At 31.3% G+C, this 22,424-nt stretch overlaps 2 protein-coding genes across 2 annotated transcripts; one reads left to right on the forward strand and one right to left on the reverse strand.

Moving 5' to 3' along the window:
• The first annotated feature begins 13 nt into the window (after window positions 1–13).
• LOC111424683 (recombining binding protein suppressor of hairless) lies at window positions 14–14,950 on the forward strand. The gene is made up of 3 exons (XM_023058311.2): window positions 14–1,313; window positions 13,149–13,537; window positions 13,600–14,950. The coding sequence occupies exons 1-3, from the start codon at window positions 468–470 to the stop codon at window positions 13,895–13,897; spliced, it is 1,533 nt and encodes a 510-aa protein (XP_022914079.1). The 5' UTR covers window positions 14–467; the 3' UTR covers window positions 13,898–14,950.
• Window positions 6,390–7,272, reverse strand: LOC111424684 (ADP ribosylation factor 4-like). Its single transcript, XM_023058312.2, has one exon. It carries the CDS (start codon window positions 6,997–6,999, stop codon window positions 6,448–6,450), a length of 552 nt encoding a protein of 183 aa, XP_022914080.1. The 5' UTR covers window positions 7,000–7,272; the 3' UTR covers window positions 6,390–6,447.
• Window positions 14,951–22,424: the final 7,474 nt, after the last annotated feature.

Consider the following 22,424-nt stretch of genomic DNA (forward strand, 5'->3'; position numbering starts at 1 on the left):
AGCTCAGGCTACCAAGTGGGGGGACTCTCTCGCACACACCGCAATCTGCCCGTTTCTCACGCCTTCCAACCAGTTTAGTCACACTGGAAACCTCTTCGGGTCGAAAACGCGTACATTTTCAACCGCGTACCGAACCACGTGGTCGCGATCAACTTGTCAATTACGTGCTATAAACAAACGAGGAACGCCGGGTAAACAAAACTACACTACGTATACGCGCCGAGCACCAAACATAACCCCACATAACCTATAAATAAGGATCAAAACAATCAAATTGCTTCGGTAATCGAAAACAACAAAACAAGTGAACGTAAACAAAAAAAGGATCAAAATGACAGTTTGTAAGTGACAGATGGTATCAAGATGAAATTTATAATTAATAATTAATTATTGGAAACAAAGAAAAACCAAAAGAAGAATTATAATGATTTTTTGATAATTAAAAAATATAAAAAATTTTGCATAAAATGCCTCATCAATATGGTTTACCAGGAATAGCTCATGCACAATCACCTCCAACACCTCCACCTCAACACGGTGCTATGTACCCAAGGTTTTCAGGAGCAGTGGTACCCGGTGGCTATCGTGGTGAAGGAAGGCGTTTAACTCGAGAGGCAATGGAACGTTATTTAAGAGATAGATCGGATATGGTAATTGTAATTTTACATGCGAAAGTAGCTCAAAAATCTTATGGAAATGAGAAACGATTCTTTTGTCCACCTCCATGTATTTATTTATTCGGAGACGGTTGGAGGTTACGTCAAGAACAAATGTTACGAGAAGGTGGAACAGAACAAGCTTCACAACTGTGCGCTTTCATTGGAATCGGAAATTCAGATCAAGACATGCAACAATTAGATTTAAACAATGGTAAACAATATTGTGCAGCAAAAACTTTGTATATATCCGATTCGGATAAACGAAAACATTTTATGCTCTCCGTAAAGATGTTTTACGGATCGGGACATGATATCGGTGTGTTTCATAGTAAGAGAATTAAAGTTATATCAAAACCATCAAAGAAGAAACAATCATTGAAAAACGCCGATTTGTGTATAGCCAGTGGAACTAAAGTAGCTTTATTTAATAGACTCAGGTCACAAACGGTGTCCACCAGGTATTTGCACGTGGAAAATGGACATTTTCATGCCAGTTCCACACAATGGGGAGCTTTTACAATACATTTACTGGATGATAACGAATCGGAAAGTGAGGAATTTCAAGTTCGGGATGGTTATATTCATTATGGGTCTACCGTTAAATTGGTTTGTTCGGTTACTGGAATGGCCTTACCTAGGTTAATTATAAGAAAGGTAAGTTTTTCATTTCAATTACAAAGTTTATTAATTATTCAAATGTTACATTTTCATTTTTAATTCATGTTTTTTAATCCCTATACTCTATTTTTGAATTCAGAGGAGTGTTTTCAATTTGAAGCCCCAAAAAGTTGGGTTGCTTTTGGTCAGTTTTAAGCAAAAATTACACTAGGAAAATTTGAAATGTTGCTAGAAACATTCGGGTTTAGCCGCACGTCTCTGAGTGTGTCTAATCTCGAATTATTGTAGTTCTAGGTCTTGTGTTAGTTCTAGTGATAGTGTAAAACTAGAACTAACACTAGATCGCGAACTAGAAACATTCGGGTTTAGCCGCACGTCTCTCAAGACGGCTAAACCCGAATGATTCTAGTTCTAGGTCTTGTGCTAGTTTTAGTGATAGTTCTAGTGTAAAACTAGAACCAACACTAAATCGCGAACTAGAAACATTCGTGTTTAGCCGCACGTCTCTCAAGACGGCTAAACCCGAATGATTCTAGTTCTGGATCTTGTGTTAGTTCTAGTGATAGTGCTAGTGTAAAACTAGAACTAACACTAGACCTAGAAACATTCGGGTTTAGCCGCACGTCTCTCAAGACGGCTAAACCCGAATGATTCTAGTTCTAGGTCTTGTGTTAGTTTTAGTGATAGTTCTAGTGTAAAACTAGAACCAACACTAAATCGCGAACTAGAAACATTCGTGTTTAGCCGCACGTCTCTCAAGACGGCTAAACCCGAATGATTCTAGTTCTGGTTCTTGTGTTAGTTCTAGTGATAGTGCTAGTGTAAAACTAGAACTAACACTAGACCTAGAACTGGAAACATTCGGGTTTAGCCGCACGTCTCTCAAGACGGCTAAACCCGAATGATTCTAGTTCTACATCTTGTGTTAGTTTCGTGATAGTTCTAGTTTTAATTTAATAAAATATACAACACAATAATATTTTATGCTAACTAGCGCTACCTACCACTGCCACTAGAATTCACACTAGACCAAGAACTAGAAATATTCTGGTTTAGTCGCACGTCTCTCAATACGGCTAAACCCGAATGATTTAGGTCTTGTGTTAGTTCTAGTGATAGTTCTAGTGTTAGTTCAATAAAAATATACAACATAGTAATATCTTATGCTAACTATCGCTACCTACCACTACCACTAGAACTAACACCAGACTGAGAACTAGAAACATGCGGGTTTACCCGCACGTCTCTCAAGACGGCTAAACCCAAATGATTCTATTAATAAAACGATAAAAACTTCTTCCTTGCTACTTATTAATACAACAGTGTGTCCCCGGATTATGTCCCCGCAAGGTATAATTCACGATAAATTTTTGAATTCAAATTCTATCTTTTGCAATTAAAGTCTGGATGTCATAAAACGAAATATAACCAAGTTTTACGTCAAATGTCCTCAAAGTACCAAAGTTAACGCAAGAAGTTTGTTAACCGTTGCAGGTAAAGTGGTCTTTCTGAGCAATGTACAACAAAAGTTGATTAAGATAAAATGTTTGTTATGTTAAATTATAGCGATATGCAGAATTTTATTAATTTAGGATATAAAAGCAAAATGCAGATTTTTAAATCATAAGATTAACAAAACATTTTCGATCTAAACTAAATTAACATAAAAGCTTATTCAATGATACCACCACCAACACTAACACATAATTTTTCCTCGAATTCCCTTAAAACTGCATTGTAACTAATGTTACCCAATCCATGGGCACTGCACTATAAATATTTTATGTTGTAATGTAAACATGATCAATTAATATTTGAAAATAGGCTAAAAAAACTCATTTGTTTTTATTGTAAAACGGAATATTAGAAAAAAATTTTCAAGAACAAACTCTTTTTTTTATATGCTGTTATGTAGTATATAACAAATATTTTATCTAAATCAACTTTTATTATACATTGCTCAGAAAGACCACTTTACCTGCAACGGTTAACAAACTTCTTGCGTTAACTTTGGTATTTTGAGGATATTTGACGTAAAACTTGGTTATATTTCGTTTTATGACATCCAGACTTTAATTGCACAAGTCTATACGCACAACATAGAAAACATTACTCAAAATCCCAATTAATTTGATCATTGCTTACAGTCAAAAAGGAAAATGGTAAAACTATCTTGGTTAAAATTTTACCATAATAACAACATTTATGTTTATTTTGATCGATCTTATAAATTAACACTTAAAATGATTATCTTTGTGCCTAGTTTTTCAATAAGGAACACCCAACAATTTATAGAACATAAAATTAAGACATAAAATTCAATAACAGAATTATGGTTTTATTTGATATTACTAATCTATATGCAAATGTTTCCATAGAGCTAACATTTGAATTAACTGATAAATTGTTTAGGACCAAGGACAGTAGAATCTTACAGGACTGCTACATCCATTGTTGTGACAACCTGCCCGCAAACTACGTCACACCATTTTCCACGCCCAGCTGTTGTTATGGTCTATGTGTTTGTTGTGTATTTTTAGAGGTTATATCCTAGACGTATTCATATTATTTTTGAAGTTTTATGTTTTTAGACGTATTAATGTCTATCATATAACCTCTAAAAACGCAGACAGTTACCAGGCGTGGCAAATAGTGTGACGTAGAGTGCGGGCAACCAATCCCTAGTGGACTACAAAAATACAATGGATGTAGCAGTCCTGTTAGATTCTACTGTCCTTGGTTTAGGACATTTTTTAATAATAATAATATAAAAATAAAACCTCTTAATAATATTTAAAAACACATAGTAGAACAAAATTAGTGTTTTTTTTAATGAAGAATACTACATCATTACAAAAGGTTCAATCGCTTCATGAATTTTTGATTTATTTGAACAACATTCAACAAAATTTACACTTTACATTGGAAATGGACGAAGATAAATCTCTAAACTTTTTGTATTTAAAATTGAAATGTAATGAAGAAGGAAACCTTGATTATCATATTTACAGGAAGCCAACAATGATACCCACAACCATACCATACGATTCTGCACATCCAGTGAATCAAAAGCTTTCAAATTTTAGATTTTTAATAAACAGGGTAATAACATATGCTTTATCCGAAGAGAACAACATAATAGTATATTAAAAAACAAGTTTCGTAAGACACGCTTGAAATGCACGAATTCAAGTTGAAAAACGAGTGGCGAAGCCACGAGTTTTTTAATGAATGAGTGCTTTAAGTCTTATGAAACGTGTTTTTTATGCTATTTTTTGTAATTCGCGTTTCTATCCTTTTTTTTCTCAAAAATAAAGTAAATTTTGGCAATGTAGGGAAATAGGTATGTAGCAGTTGGTAACACCGGAACACTTGAAAATAGAAACTTTGAATTGACAATTAGAAACTGTCAAAACACAAAATGTATTCACCTGACAAACATGTTTCATGTACACCTCCCAAAATAAGAGAAATTGCTCAGAGTTCAATGTCCTCATCATTGTGGTCCTTGTATTCGATGCTTAGAACGTATTTAAACATCCATGGACAAAAAAACTAGAAAAATTAATGACCCAATGTCACCAACATGAACTGGTTCCATAAAATGTTACTAAAATCTCATTACAGCATCGGATGCTGTAAGGAGTCTCATTACAGCACCCGTTTGAGTACTGTTATAGCTTTCATTAGCGTCGCGAATTACAAAAAAGAGTTTAATTACATTAAAACACTAGCATGTCAAAATGGGTTTCCGTTTTATATTATTAAAACGTTTACCAAATTGGATGTTCCGACTGCGATGGAAGTTACATTGGTCAAACAGGGCGAAGACTTGAAACCCGAATACATGAGTACAAAACTAAAAATAACTCAAATGTTTTTAACCATGGACTGGAAACAGGACATAGTATTAATTTTGAAGGTGCGACACTCTTAGATAGATGTAATAAAGGTCTGAACCTCGATTTCCTTAAAATGCTCGAAATTTATAAACATAAATTTAATAATAAGGGCGAATTATTTAACGAACAATTAGAAATACAATATAAATCTTTATTTTTGTACTTAAATAATTTGAATCTGTAAATTTCGCGCCACCACTTTGAGTATTTCCGAAATGTAGAAAATATAACCTTTTGTCTTTTTGGTTCTTTGTCGATTATTTTAAAGTGTTAATTTATAAGATCGATCGAGATAAACATAAATGTTGTTATTAATGTTACTATAATGAAATTTTAACCAAGATAGCAACTAAGCAATGATCATATTAATTGGGTTTTTGTATGTTTTCTATGATTGTGCGCATAGATTTGGCTAAAGATGGGCATTTAGCCCGAAACTAGTCGTATATACAGGTGTCCCGAAACTCAACGTCAAACGGGCACCGGGTGAGAGGCCAACCCATACCTGTTCTGGTAAAAATAAGAATAAAATTCCATGTGTCTTAGTTGAGTAGTAATAGACATATTTTTGAAAATGTTAAAAAATCGTATCTTTAGGTACCACGGTCAGAAATGTTCGCAATTAAATAGTAATTTTTTTAATAATGTGTTCCTTATGAACCATGCTACTACAGAAGTCATAAATCAATTGAGTTTCGGGACATCACCTGTATTGACAAGATCAAACTCATTAAGAAAGAGATTGTGATCAAGAATGATTAAAGTAAAAAAAGGTTTGTTATTAAGTCCCAAAAAAAAATTATTACTTAGATTGTATTCTTTAAATTACTTAACATAAACTTTTTAATTTACTTCCTGTCAGATTATTAAATTTATACATGTAAGATACATTCCGCTATAAACCCGTTCACAACAAAGTTACGAAGCGACTTTTACTTAATTGGCACGTAAAAAGCAGATAACATTCCCCAACATTGAAAGACTTTACCAGTAATAATCCCCATATAGTTATAAATGTTGCCACTTTTTAGTTTATAACTTCTGCCTAAATCAATTTCACTTAAATATACGCACATAAAGATTAATTCAATCTCCTCGAAAAGTAATAAACTTTACAGGAAACTTGATTGCACTTCCATTTAAAGCGTTTCTACTATCAATCGGTAGAAATTCGTTATCGAAGTAATTTCCTAAGATAGTTTCGTTTAATTGGGAATCAATTTATTTAAAATTTCTTATTTAATAAATCGTAAAACAGAAATTATTAATTAATTTTTTTTTGAACGAATTTGTCTTGAAAGCCAACTTAAACCTTCAAGTAACCCGCTTCCTTCTAAAGCCGAAGAAGCTTGAACGTGCCATCTTCTATTATGTAAAGTATACAATTTTAAATCATTCGCTAAATCAACTGGTTTTATCGCGTTGGGTAAATCTTGTTTGTTTGCGAAAACTAAAACGGCAGCATCACGCAATTCAGTTTCTTGTATCATATTTTGAAGCTCCTTTTCAGCCTCTTTTATTCTATTCCTATCGGCGCCGTCGACGACGAAAATTACACCTTGCGTGTTTTCGTAATAGTGCCTCCACAATCTACGGATTTTCTCTTGTCCACCCACGTCCCACACGATGAAGCAGATATTCTTGAATTCCACCGTTTCTATATTGAATCCGATTGTGGGCACTGACGTTACGACCTTTCCTAAACGCATTCTATAAAGAATCGTCGTTTTTCCGGCACAATCTAAACCCACCATTAATATTCGCATATTTACTCTTTTTTTCCCGAAACGACGATATAAAATAGAGAAATAATGGCCCATATTTTCGATTAAGATTTGTTGACATTTTTGTTATGACAGTTAATATTTGAAAATTAATTAATTTATAATTGAATAAAAATTCGAATAACCAATTTGTTTGAGTTTACTGCCGATTTCTGTTAGTTTCTCTTTAGAAGGCTAAACACACACTCATCCACTCATTTTTCCTATTTGGCAAGTTAGAAGATAAAACCCAAGTATATAACATAAATCTTGGTTTAACGAACTTTGAAATTGGCGATTGGCGGCGTTGTTTGCGGTTTGATATAACCGTATTTGTCTGTAAAGTGATGAACAATTGTCATAAATCTTGCAAGAAAGTGACTTCTAACGGGATGTACATGTTTTACTATTTACTTTAATACTAGAAAAAAATTAAAAGAAGATTTATATATTCGTGCTGTATTGAAATCTTTTTAAATGGCGATATAAAAGAACTTTATGGTGTGAGTCAGATATAACAAAAAGTAATAAAGAATTTTAGTGAGAGTTGCGGAAAATTGAAGTAAAGGTGTATTTATTATTTTATGAGAGGAAGCTAAAAGTGTGAAATACTATTAAATTAGAATGACTTAAAATAAATATTAATTTTATGTCTTTGTAAATATTTTATTATGTCAATTCGCATTTCTATGTAATTTTATTTTGTGTAAATAATTATAAACACGTTTTCTTGTTCAAAAAGGTTTTATAAAGGAAGAAAACCAGGATAATTAGAATAGGATAATATATTTTGAATGATGTCCATCTCCCATTCATCTTCACGTCATCATAGTCTTTCGTATTTTCTTTGTGGCTATGGTGGTGATCACTTTTTCCCGAAGACAGATCATTTATGGTCCACATTTTAAGATTTTTTCATTTCTCCAACCCAACTTTCTTGGAAAAGAATACCCAGCAAGGTATGAGCTATTGGATTTTCTATTAATGATTTTAAAAATCACGATATCTCAAACATTTTTTACAAAATTGTTTATGGATTTGTCGTAGAATTAAAATGAATCTGGAACACTTAGGAAAATCAGTGTAAAAATATCTATCTTACATATCTCAATAAGACAAGATCCGGAACACTGATTCAAAGTTGAAAAGGAATGGTTTGAAGAAAATAATACATAATTAAAATTGGCCATCACAGTCACCAGATTCATCACAAGAATTCGAAAAAAGTTTCTTCAGAACAAATCGTCCAAAATACCGAAAGGAACCATGAACAATGTAATACATTCAATACCACAAAGGTGTGACAAGCTTATTAACAACAAAGGAGGTTATATTAAATATTGAGAAATTTTTTTTCTTGCTTCGCTGCGTAATCTTGATTTATTTCGTAAACCCATCTGATTTCGGGGTCATCATGCAGTTCTTGATTGGTTACATAACGATAAATATTGGTTAAAAAAATTTGTTTTTCACCTTGATTAGATCATTTGATCTAATCAAGGCTTAGTATAACTGTAGACTGATAAACTAGTCTATTTGATTGCAGATGGAGTTGGCAACATTGGTATATTAAAGTCCCTAGATTTACAAAGTACTGCGGTTTGACTCGTTTAGCTCGAAAGTCAAGCGGGAAATTTAAAACTATGTCGTTCTATTGATAACAATACGTCAAATTTCCTTTCTTTTTTTCTCGTGGTACTCTGAAGAGTCGAAAGTGCTATTTTTGCAACTCCAAAGGCAACAAGACGGCAATATTTTTGTAAATAAGTGGTGAGATGCAGTGACCAAGGTTTATATATTAAAGGTTGTCTAAGTACCTATGCTGCAATACTTTGATTTAGTTTGTGGGCGAGGGGCAAGAGCAGAAGTGTTTCGTGACGTAAGCGATCACGGATTGCGCACGCAACCTCATGGCCATGTGGTGCTCCATGCATTTGTTTAATTATGGTTGCGTACGAATCTAGACAACCTCTTATACAGGGTGTATCTGAATGACTGCAACAAACTTCAAGGGGTGATTCTTTAGTGAATTTTAAGGGTACTTTCATATATGAACCATGGGCGACTTCGGCTCCCCTAAGGAGCTACACCCCTCCAAAAATGGCGGAAAATTTTGGTTTAATTGTTTTTTCTCAAAAACCATAAACGCTAGGAAAATGAAATTTGGGGAATATGTTTAACTCATAATAGGGCACGTTTTGACCCTATTTGTACTTTCAACCTACCCTTCTAAACTACTAAACGTAACCACCCCCGTTCAATTTATGCCTAGATTTTTTTTATGAAGATGATAAATACATTGGAAAAATTTCAGTTAAATAGATAAAACTATTCTAAAACTTTTTTGTCTCTTTGATGTTCTTCGAAAATTTAATAATTTCTAAGAAAAAAAATAATTAAGCAAACACTAACTGTTAAGCTGTAGGGTTGTTAATCGAAAGTAGAAATGAATTTTTAATGAAAAAATCTTAGTAGGCTTTGCAATCTTTGTCAGAAATATTTTTGACGTTTAAATGTCAGTGGTTTTCGTACTATTATTATTGTTTTATTTAAAATTTTGAAATGTCGAGTGAACGAGCGTAAATGCGATAGAAGTTTATTTAAAAATTAATTTGAAAAACAATAATAATAGTAAGAAAAACACTGACATTTAAACGTTAAAAATATTTCTGACAAACTTTCCAAAGCCTACTAAGATTTTTTCAATAAAAATTCATTCCAACTTTTGATCGACAACCCCAATGTTTAACGTGCAGTGTTTACTTTATTATTTTTTTTCTCAAAAATCAGTCGTTTTTGGAAAAATTTTAGAGAGACAAAAAAGTTTTAGGATACTTTCATCTACCTAGATAAAATTTTTTTAATGTATTTATCATCTGCATAAAAAAAATATTAGCAAAAATGTGAAGGGGGTGGTTACGTTTAGTAGTTTAGAAGGGTAGGTTGAAAGTACAAGTAGGGTCAAAACATGCCCTATTATGAGTTCAACATATTCCCCAAATTTCATTTTCCTAGCGTTTATGGTTTTTGAGAAAAACAAATTAAACCAAAATTTTCCGCCATTTTTGGAGGGGTGTAGCTCCTTAGGGGAGCCGAAGTCGCCCATGGTTCATATATCAAAGTACCTTAAAATTCACTAAAGAATCACCCCTTGAAGTTTGTTGCAGTCATTCAGATACACCTGTATATAAACCTTGTGCAGTGACAAGCTGTCAAACCGCCATTTTGGCTCGAAACAGGCTTCATGAACCGCGGTACTTTGTAAATCTAGGGACTTTACAGTATATTTGTCTACTTTTGAGTATATCACAACTGAATTTGATGCTTCCAGTTTATTATGCCATCAAAGTGGAAATCGAGATATTTTGTTGATTTTGCTTTATGAATGCCGCATCCTCCAAGAGACACAAAAGTTAGGTTGATGTTTATTCGCCGCAATGTTAAATTGACTGATTTCAAATTGTTAAGCTATTTAAATGTTTTTTAAGCAATTTTGCTAAAAAGATAAAAATTGAGAATCAAAATATGTAATAAAATTTACGTAAAATAACTTCCAGGGGAAAATAACAGATTAGAAAATATTTTATATCGAAAGTTCAAGATTTAATTTAAGATTAATTTAATTTAAATTTCATATTAGTGCTAGAGTCAAGAAAAGTTCTGAAATAATCCGCTTGGTTAGAACATCTTGTAGAAATATATATTATAGATAATACATCATTCTGACGGTGAGCTTAATATATAGATTCTTCTCTTGTAAATTGTTCAATTTTCTCATTTTATTTTGTTGTTTTTTAGTTTATTTTCTTCCACGGCCGTAATCAACAAACAAAAAACTTGCAGTTGTAAGAGCAAATTGTTTCTATCCATAAATGAAATCTCAGCATTCAAGCACAATCACTTAGTGCTTTTAACGGTCTACCAATTTCACGAATCTTGAGAGGTGTTTGCTACATTCTGAGGTTAACTCAAGATTTAATAAGGATATAATAAAGAATGATGCATAATTAATAATATAATTACTTTAAATTATTAATATAATTTATTTAAAATCTTTGTTTTATTAAGTTACATTTTATTTGATTTTGTTAGGTATGTTGAGTTTGAAACATGTTTCTTTGAACGTTATCTCATCGGTGAAACTCTGGAATGTGTCCAGTTGTGATATGCCGTGTTGGTGAAAATAAAACGAAAAGTCCGTCGAACCGGACTATCATCACGCGGAGAGGCCCTCATTGCCGCGGGAGGAGTTCGTGTGTTGGTGCCTCTCTCAAACTGCTTAAAGAGTACTACTGCTTCATTACCGAACAAGAACGAGAAAAAGAAAGAAGACGTAGAGTACTAAGTACGAATACGAATTGTTGTTCCTACATTCCAAAGCGGAGCGTTTTGTAGAACGGAAGTAACTACAACTCTTTCGTATTTCGCACTTGTCTCCAAACGACTTCTTTCGCGTTCCACTTTATTTCCTTTTTTTACAATTAACATAATCGCCGAGGAATTTAAGTTAATGTTATATAATAATAGACCTAGTATTATTTAGTAGCAAATTTTCATGCTTATATTGAAATTAAAAAAAAAAATTTAAAACCAAGAGAAAAATGAATGGTAATTCCAAAGTTACAAGTTTCGCACAATTAAGATAATTATTCCAACAAGGTCTTTGCTGTTTATGTATAGAAACTAAGTTTCTGGTATAATTGCCCTACACCAATTTATTAACATAACGGATATGAGCTGTCCATGCTGTAATATGCCCTGTTTTTCGCAATTTAAACCAATTATTAAAGAATATAATTTGCAAGTTAAATCATCCCATCTTATGAAGAAAAATGTTGCTACAACACATTTCTAAATAAGAAAGTACCAAATCAAATCTACATGTTAACTTGAAAACAAAATACAAAACGAAAAGATCATTTTAATCTAAACCCCATTCATGCACACAACAAAACAAGATTTTCTCTCCTTCCTAGAGAGTTATAATACAACTCTCTTTTTCGTAATAGCAATGCAAAAGTTAAAAAGGAAAAAATTCTACATAACGCGAAACGACAACCAACAGAGTTGCATTTGAGTGGTCGTCGCCTGTAAGTCTGGCTTTCGGCTCGCATTCTGTCTCTTTCACGCTTCCAATCAATCCCCCTCGTCGATCTCCTCGTGCACAACGCTTCATACATTGCGTGTGTGTATATGAGAACAAGCACATATGTACTATAGAGGCGATGTGTGTACATACGTATCGAGCGTGGAGCGCGCGAATCGATTTGATTTTAGTTTTCCCACGGTCCTAAATTACGATCATGTGGTACTCCGGGGGTCTCTCTCGTTTACGGCCGAGTGGACGATGACGAGATATAGAGATGTATAAAATTATTTTGTTTTTTTTTTTTATAGAAAAGAATTGTTTGAAAATATTTTTAAATCTTTCCAACTCAATATGTTAGATATCAATAATTGTTTTTGTTGTAGATTTAATTTAGCATAAAAATTGAGAAAATGCAAAAACCTATTCTGGCTAAGGAAATGTGAAATAAACCGATAAAAAACTACAAGATTCATGTCATCTTTGTGGCATGAAGATCAGAAACGTGTAACTTGTGATGAAGATGTAATAACAGCTTTGATGACCTTTTACAACGATTTATCTTCTAAAAGTCTTGTAATGATGTTTGGGAGAAAACATTTTAAATAATAATGTTTCGAATTTGGTTTTAAAATATGTTTTTACGGAAAAGAAATTGTTACAGCAAGGGCTATTCAATTGACTTATCAATAAGAGTATTACAGGTAAATCTTAACAAGTTAAGATTCAATCTTTCAAAAACATTCAATGAAATAGTATAATTAAGGTGTGAATAATACGATTTTAAAGGGACAATAATTACGAATTTTTTTATTGAGGAAATGTCGAACGGTAGTTGCGTGTTTGCTCGTAATCGCGGATCGATTTGGAGAGTAGGAGAAAATTACAAATCGACCAGAGCAACGACGAGTTCCGTTACGGTTTTATTCGTCGATTTACTCAACAGATGATGTCAGCCTCACTCTAATAGGATTTATTTCGTACCCTTTTCGTCGTTTAAAACCATTTGCAGATGTTAAGCTGAGTGAATCTTCCTGCAGAGCTCTTTAATTTCCTTTTAAATGATCTTGAATAATAATAATTTTAAATAATTAATTATATTTTTCGTTTTTATTTTTAGGTTGATAAACAACAAGCTTTATTAGAAGCAGACGACCCAGTTTCTCAATTACACAAATGCGCGTTTTACATGAAAGACACCGACCGGATGTACCTGTGTTTATCACAAGAGAGGATAATTCAGTTTCAAGCGACGCCGTGTCCAAAGGAACCGAACAAGGAGATGATCAACGATGGTGCATGTTGGACGATCATCTCAACTGATAAAGCGGAGTATCAATTTTACGAGGGAATGGGGCCCGTTCGATCGCCGGTTACACCAGTGCCTTTAGTACATAGTTTACATTTAAATGGAGGTGGTGATGTTGCCATGTTAGAACTTACGGGGGATAATTTTTCGCCGAGTCTTCAAGTTTGGTTTGGTGATGTTGAAGCTGAAACTATGTACAGGTAATTAATTACTTGATTCAAAATTTAAGTAGAAATAAATAAATTTTTCTTTATTTTTGTAGATGTCAAGAATCTATGTTATGTGTAGTTCCGGATATATCACAATTTCGGGGTGAATGGTTATGGGTGAGACAACCAACGCAAGTCCCAGTGTCTTTGGTACGAAATGATGGGATAATTTACGCCACCGGATTAACATTTACATATACCCCAGAACCTGGACCACGTCCCGCTTGTCAAACGGCCGAAGAAATCATGAGAACCTCTTCTTCAGGGCGAACTCAAGCCCACACAAGTTCGTCAGTTTCAGATCCATCTTGGAACTCCCATACTGGGGGAGGTGGAATGCACAATAATTAATTAATCTAATGAGAAAGATAAACTGAGAAAAACATTAAGTTAGAAAAAAAAATGGTTGTATTTATTAATTTTAATTTAAACCCAAGACATTTTGAATTAATTCAGTTAATGTTATGATTTTTATTCTAAAAATATAATTGTGTTTTGATTGTAACCCAGCGGTTGTAATTTGCTTCATCACAAAGGTGAACATCGCGAAAACAACACAAAACAACAATCGTTCTTATTAAAAACCAAATCTTTTGTTTCCCCATTTATTCCATGAGAAAATTCTCACAGAGTTCCGCTGGTTTTAAAAACGATGGAAGTGGTTATAAAACGCACTTCGGCAAACTCTGTTTTTCTTGAATGACCATGGGAAGCTTGGGAAATTTCCCATACTTATTCAAGATGATGGAGAAGAAAAGAAAAGCTTTTTAAACTTGTTATTTTAGAAATAACAAGGTTTCCCATCAAGTCACTTTATCAAAAATTTTATAAAATTACAATCAATGATCTTATTGATTACTAAAACATTATTTTTATAAATAAGTCATTAAAATATACACTTTTTAATTTTTAATTAATTATTAATCGAATAGAAAGAATTAAAACCAAAGTTTAAACTTAAAAAAGAAGAAATTATTTACGTACATAAATACGTGTATTTAGCTTTATTATTATTCTATTATAACACGAATAGTTTTTAGTAGATATTGCAAGAATCTCCCGAAAAATATTTAAGAAATCAAAGTATATCTTGTAAAAATATTACGTTTAGATTCGATTTTGCGTACTGTGTATTATACGTTTATATTATAAGTAGAGTTTTGTAAAAGCGAAACATGAACAACGAATCTGTGTATTCTTTTTATCGGTTAGAAATCTTGTAAATATGTAGTTAGTGTTCGACCTTTTTCCTCTAACTGTTTTTAAACGAAAAAAATGTGTACGTAAATTTTCTTATAAATATACACTTGCACCTGTAACAAGACATGACATATCTGTAAATTTCTCTAGATCTGATTTTGTAGAAATATACAATAACAAATACAGAATTATATTTAAAATTAATTGGCTTTTTTATTTATTATATCCTTTAAATAAACAACTTTGATTGTTAGATATGAAATAAAATTTAAAAAAATCGTAACTTAAAAACGAATTGGAATATCGCCATGAAATAAAGAACATTTTAAAGCAAATTTAATCAAGATTTAATATACCAAAAATAATTCTTTATATTCCATAAACATCGTTGTTATGATTTTTTAAATCCAACTCTGCTTTTTTGATTGTTTAGATATGAAATATAAATTTAAAAAAATCGTATCTCAAAAACGAATTGAGATATCATTATGAAATAAAGAACATTTTAAAGCAAATTTAATCAAGATTTAATATACCAAAAATAATTTCTTATTTTCCATAAACATCGTTGTTATGATTTTTTAAACCCAACTCTGCTTTTTTATTGTTATAGATATGAAATATAAACTTAAAACAATCGTATCTCAAAAACGAATTAAGATATCATCATGAAATAAAGAACATTTTCAAGCAAATTTAATCAAGATTTAATATACCAAAAATAATTTCTTATTTATCATAAACATCGTTGTTATGATTTTTTAAACCCAACTCTGCATTTTTTATTGTTATAGACATGAAATAAAATTTAAAAAAATCGTATCTCAAAAACGAATAGGAATATCATCATGAAATAAAGAACATTTTAAAGCAAATTTAATCAAGATTTAATACACCAAAAATAATTTCTTATTTTCCATAAACATCGTAGTTATGATTTTTTAAACCCAACTCTGCATTTTTTATTGTTATAGATATGAAATATAAATTTAAAAAAATCGTATCTCAAAAACGAATTGACATATCATTATGAAATAAAGAACATTTTAAAGCAAATTTAATCAAGATTTAATATACCAAAAATAATTTCTTATTTTCCATAAACATCGTTGTTATGATTTTTTAAACCTAACTCTGCTTTTTTGATTGTTTAGATATGAAATATAAATTTAAAAAAATCGTATCTCAAGAACGAATTAAGATATCGCCATGAAATAAAGAACATTTTAAAGCAAATTTAATCAAGATTTAATATACCAAAAATAATTTCTTATTTTCCATAAACATCGTAGTTATGATTTTTTAAACCCAACACTGCATTTTTTATTGTTATAGATATGAAATATAAATTTAAAAAAATCGTATCTCAAGAACAAATTGAGATATCGCCATGAAATAAAGAACATTTTAAAGCAAATTTAATCAAGATTTAATATACCAAAAATAATTTCTTATTTTCCATAAATATCGTTGTTATGATTTTTTAAACCCAACTCTGCTTTTTTTGAATTGGTATAGATATGAAATATATTAATTTTAAAAGTCGTATTTCAAGAACGAATTGAGATATAATCATGAAATAAAGAACATTTTAAAGCAAATTTAATCAAGATTTAATATACCAAAAATAATTTCTTATTTTCCATAAACATCGTTGTTATGATTTTTTAAACCCAACTCTGCTTTTTTGATTGTTTAGATATGAAACATAAATTTAAAAACATCGTATCTCAAAAACGAATTGAGATATCATCATGAAATAAAGAACATTTTAAAGCAAATTTAATCAAGATTTAATATACCAAAAATAATTTCTTATTTTCCATAAACATCGTTGTTATGATTTTTTAAACCCAACTCTGCTTTTTTGATTGTTATAGATATGAAATATAAATTTAAAAAAATCGTATCTCAAAAACGAATTGAGATATCATCATGAAATAAAAAACATTTTAAAGCAAATTTAATCAAGATTTAATATACCAAAAATAATTTCTTATTTATCATAAACATCGTTGTTATGATTTTTTAAACCTAACTCTGCTTTTTTTGAATTGTTATAGATATGAAATATATTAATTTTAAAAGTCGTATTTCAAGAACGAATTGAGATATCGCCATGAAATAAAGAATATTTTAAAGCAAATTTAATCAAGATTTAATATACCAAAAATAATTTCTTATTTTCCATAAACATCGTTGTTATGATTTTTTAAACCCAACCCTGCTTTTTTGATTGTTTAAATATGAAATATAAATTTAAAAAAAACTTATCTCAAAAACGAATTGAGATATCATTATGAAATAAAGAACATTTTAAAGCAAATTTAATCAAGATTTGATATACCAAAAATAATTTCTTATTTTCCATAAACATCGTTGTTATGATTTTTTAAACCCAACCCTGCTTTTTTGATTGTTTAGATATGAAATATAAATTTGAAAAAATCGTATCTCAAGAACGAATTAAGATATCGTCATGAAATAAAGAACATTTTAAAGCAAATTTAATCAAGATTTAATATACCAAAAATAATTTCTTATTTTCCATAAACATCGTTGTTATGATTTTTTAAACCCAACCCTGCTTTTTTGATTGTTTATATATGAAATATAAATTTAAAACAATCGTATCTCAAAAACGAATTAAGATATCATCATGAAATAAAGAACATTTTAAAGCAAATTTAATCAAGATTTAATATACCAAAAATAATTTCTTATTTATCATAAACATCGTTGTTATGATTTTTTAAACCTAACTCTGCTTTTTTTGAATTGTTATAGATATGAAATATATTAATTTTAAAAGTCGTATTTCAAGAACGAATTGAGATATCGCCATGAAATAAAGAACATTTTAAAGCAAATTTAATCAAGATTTAATATACCAAAAATAATTTCTTATTTTCCATAAACATCGTTGTTATGATTTTTTAAACCCAACTCTGCTTTTTTGATTGTTTAGATATGAAATATAAATTTAAAAAAATCGTATCTCAAGAACGAATTGAGATATCGCCATGAAATAAAGAACATTTTAAAGCAAATTTAATCAAGATTTAATATGCCAAAAATAATTTCTTATTTTCCATAAACATCGTTGTTATGATTTTTTAAACCCAACTCTGCTTTTTTGATTGTTTAGATATGAAACATAAATTTAAAAACATCGTATCTCAAGAACGAATTGAGATATCGCCATGAAATAAAGAACATTTTAAAGCAAATTTAATCAAGACTTAATATGCCAAAAATAATTTCTTATTTTCCATAAACATCGTTGTTATGATTTTTTAAACCCAACCCTGCTTTTTTGATTGTTTAGATATGAAATATAAATTTAAAAAAATCGTATCTCAAGAACGAATTGAGATATCGCCATGAAATAAAGAACATTTTAAAGCAAATTTAATCAAGATTTAATATACCAAAAATAATTTCTTATTTATCATAAACATCGTTGTTATGATTTTTTAAACCTAACTCTGCTTTTTTTGAATTGTTATAGATATGAAATATATTAATTTTAAAAGTCGTATTTCAAGAACGAATTGAGATATCGCCATGAAATAAAGAACATTTTAAAGCAAATTTAATCAAGATTTAATATACCAAAAATAATTTCTTATTTTGCATAAACATCGTTGTTATGATTTTTTAAACCCAACTCTGCATTTTTTATTGTTAAGATATGAAATATAAATTTAAAAAAATCTTATCTCATAAACGAATTGAGATATCATTATTAAATAAAGAACATTTTAAAGCAAATTTAATCAAGATTTAATATAGCAAAAATAATTTCTTATTTTCCATAAACATCGTAGTTATGATTTTTTAAACCCAACACTGCATTTTTTATTGTTATAGATATGAAATATAAATTTAAAAAAATCGTATCTCAAAAACGAATTGAGATATCGCCATGAAATAAAGAACATTTTAAAGCAAATTTAATCAAGATTTAATATGCCAAAAATAATTTCTTATTTTCCATAAACATCGTTGTTATGATTTTTTAAACCCAACCCTGCTTTTTTGATTGTTTAGATATGAAATATAAATTTAAAAAAAACTTATCTCAAAAACGAATTGAGATATCATTATGAAATAAAGAACATTTTAAAGCAAATTTAATCAAGATTTGATATACCAAAAATAATTTCTTATTTTCCATAAACATCGTTGTTATGATTTTTTAAACCTAACTCTGCTTTTTTGAGTGTTTAGATATGAAATATAAATTTAAAAACATCGTGTCTCAAAAACGAATTGAGATATCGCCATGAAATAAAAAACATTTTAAAGCAAATTTGATGAAGATTTAATAATCCTTCTACTAAATTTTTAATCATTTAGCCTACATTTTTTGTTAGGAATATTATAAATACTGTTTTCATTCGACTGGGAGCGTGGCGCACTCCTGTAATCCAGCTACTTGGAAGTCGGGTTCAGTGGATGGTTTGAGGTTGGGAGTCCTGGTACGGAATTCGATTTGCGTCGACCGGGTGTCCCGGCTAAGCTCGGCGTCGATATGGGGCACCTGGAGGAGTCCGGGAGCCCCAGGTCGGCCAAGGAGGGGTGTACCGGGCCAGGGGGGAAACTCAGCAGCCAAAAATCCCCGCGTCGTGCAGTAGCGGGATCGCGCCTGGGAGTGAACGATCCTTAACAGCCCAACCAATAAAGCTAGACCTGGATCTTTTTTATTCACAAAGTCTACAAGCAAAGCTCTAAACAATCATATAAGTATTTTTTTGATAATTTTTCAAATTGTTTTAGAATAATAGGACTCAAATAACTTTGACATTTTTTAATTTCAATTTCCTTACACACGAAATGAATCATAAACAAGACTTTTATAATCAAGAAACAATTAGAAGAGTTTAAGAACCATAAAATTGTGTATGTTTCGGCTTTATTTAGTAATTTTAGATAGCTTCTAAAACCAAGTATATTAAGTTAAAGTTTATAAATCACCTGTTTGCTTTTGACATTTTAAAATGTTACCTATATTTCGATCTATCTCCGTACTTTTCCTTATGCGATTGATATTATGTTAAAACAAAGCTGCCCAGCGCATTGGAATGTCCCAGCAGGAATTGACCAAGCTAGGTCAAGCCATGACCAGAATACGTTGGTTTTTACTTAAATAAGCCGAGGTCGCTTGCAGCTGAGGCCATGTGATTGATATAATGTTAAAATAAAGCTGCCCATCGCATTACAACGTTTCAGCAAGAATTAATTTCCGTTAAATCAAGACCAGAAAATGGCCGAGTTTTATAGCTGTCAAGAATCGATTAATAGTAAAGATTGACACAATTAAAGCTGAGAACATCTGAGAGCTTCTAAATCTGGGTTGCAGTGATTTGGAAGTCGAATGTTAAGGCTTGGGTGACAGATTCTTTTTTGAGGACTTGTTTAGTCACCACTTCATACTTGAAGTCGAACATACCAGGTCCTCTTCCTGTTACTCTAATTAATTTCAACCCATGTGTTAGTTACCCATCTGATAGCTGTGCTTTTACACCCGAATACTTACTTACCTTCAACTGATGGATCAAGGAGTTATTAAAATTACTGGACGAGCCGATGAGTTACGCATCTACATGAAGCTAACAAAACAACGTGTTATTTGTTAAAGACTTTTGGGAGCAATTCAATATTTTACATGCAGCGGGAGTTATTGGACAATTTTCAAATTAAGTTTCTCAAAAAACTTTAAATGGTATCTAGGAAAAACTATGTTCTTTTTTTCTTAATCACTGAAGATCATGGAAAATCATCGTCAGATCCTCATCAAAATGATAAGAGAAGTAGCCCATCTTGGCAAGCAAAAAAATTTAGAGGTGCATAATGATTGTGTTCAAAAACTACTGGAATCACATAGTCAAGAGTTGACGTTTGATAGGCGTTTAGAAAATACCACGTTGATATACTTGTAAAAATTCCTTTTCATGTTTCTGCGTGAATATTTTTTGCTTCATAAGATGTTTTGTGTATCTAGATAGAATAAAAGGTTATTTAATGAATGCAAAATGACCAGTTTTTGTGAAAACGTGCTTATTAGCAGATCATATTCCAAAGAACCACTCTCCGAAAATATCAACAGCAGTCAAGATTATAGAAAGAAGCATGCAAGGAGCTGTTTTAACTGATTCTTTGTTATGTCTCTATATGTATATAAAATAGATACTACGAGTTACTTTTTAATGGCTAAAGTGGGTTTGATGAGACCACAAAGTTCTTAGATATATATGTATAATTTTTTAATCATTTGGCCTACATTTTTTGTTAGGAATATTCTAAACACTGTTTTAATTCGACTGGGAGCGTGGCGTACTCCTGTAATCCAGCTACTTGGAAGTCGGGTTCAGTGGATGGTTTGAGGTTGGGAGTCCTGGTACGGAATTCGATTCGCGTCGACCGGGTGTCCCGGCTAAGCTCGGCGTCGATATGGGGCACCTGGAGGAGTCCGGGAGCCCCAGGTCGGCCAAGGAGGGGTGTACCGGGCCAGGGGGGAAACTCAGCAGCCAAAAATCCCCGCGTCGTGCAGTAGCGGGATCGCGCCTGGGAGTGAACGATCCGTAACAGCCCAACCAATAAAGCTAGACCTGGATCTTTTTTGTTAACGAAATCTTCTATTAAACTTTTTAACATTCACTTATGTATTTAATTCAAAATTTTTTAATTAAATATCAAAATGATACTGTAAAGAAATACTTTTTAATGAAATTCATTCGAACTTCCGTGAGACTTTATAAAATACAATTACACTCCCCTTTTACAATGGACGACCGAGCCGAGGAGTAAACTTGTAATTATAATATCCTTCTATTATACCACGCACCACAAAAGGCGGAGATTACTCGCGTCGGTGCGGAAGTGCTCCAGATTTTCACATGCTTATATTTCGTATTCTTAAAGAAGTCTTCATTTAAAACTAACATAAGTAAAAGAATCGTTTCCTCTCTTTTCACACGGTGTTAATGCCTGGGTCAAATCTCGGCAAGAAATCGCAGCTTTGTGGGAATTTTTCTCTTGTACGCGTGTGTAGTAAAAAAGACAATCGTCCGGCGTCATTTTTAATAATTAGTCCTCCTACTGTATATTAATAAGGGGGTCCTCATTCCCATGGCCCCCACGTTAAAGGCACACGGAGAAGTTGCGAGCGCGTTGCTCGTCATCGGATTGGCGGTATGCGAGAAGAGGAAATAATAACCAGATCATTAAGTGTGGGAACCGAATCTTTCTCTTTCTTGGGATCTCATTCGAATTCTATCATTTTAAAGCGATTCGTTTATTTATACAGTTTGTTTTCTTGTAATCTTGTACATAATTTCGATTTATTTCCTTTTCTTAAGTTTTTTTTTATTGATATTTCTATTAAAGCTGAAATTGATGGGGTTTTAGCACCTAATTAATGATTTATGGGAAATTAATTCAAAATTTATTGATTTAGGAATAATGATTAGGTTGGATTAATTTTTAATTCAAATATTTAAGAACAACATTTTTAAAATAATTTATATTAATAAAGACGATTTACATTTTGCGAAATTTAATAATAGACATTTTTTTATGATTAAAAGTTCTAGAAAAATATTCAATAAATTTTTCTTTATTGGACGGATTTCAAGAATGTATTTAGAATTTTCACAAAATTGAGAAAAAAATA

The sequence above is a fragment of the Onthophagus taurus genome, chromosome 6 (assembly GCF_036711975.1).
Source record: "Onthophagus taurus isolate NC chromosome 6, IU_Otau_3.0, whole genome shotgun sequence".
NCBI classification, from domain to species: Eukaryota; Metazoa; Arthropoda; class Insecta; order Coleoptera; family Scarabaeidae; genus Onthophagus; species Onthophagus taurus.

Excerpts from the sequence above, each read along its gene's own strand:
- LOC111424683 (XM_023058311.2), top strand. The coding sequence starts at position 468 with ATGCCTCATCAATATGGTTTACCAGGAATAGCTCATGCACAATCACCT. Across the intron at positions 1,314-13,148 it reads CTAGGTTAATTATAAGAAAG|GTTGATAAACAACAAGCTTT; the intron begins GTAAGTTTTTCA and ends TTTTATTTTTAG. Across the intron at positions 13,538-13,599 it reads GAAGCTGAAACTATGTACAG|ATGTCAAGAATCTATGTTAT; the intron begins GTAATTAATTAC and ends TTATTTTTGTAG.
- LOC111424684 (XM_023058312.2), bottom strand. The coding sequence starts at position 6,999 with ATGGGCCATTATTTCTCTATTTTATATCGTCGTTTCGGGAAAAAAAGA.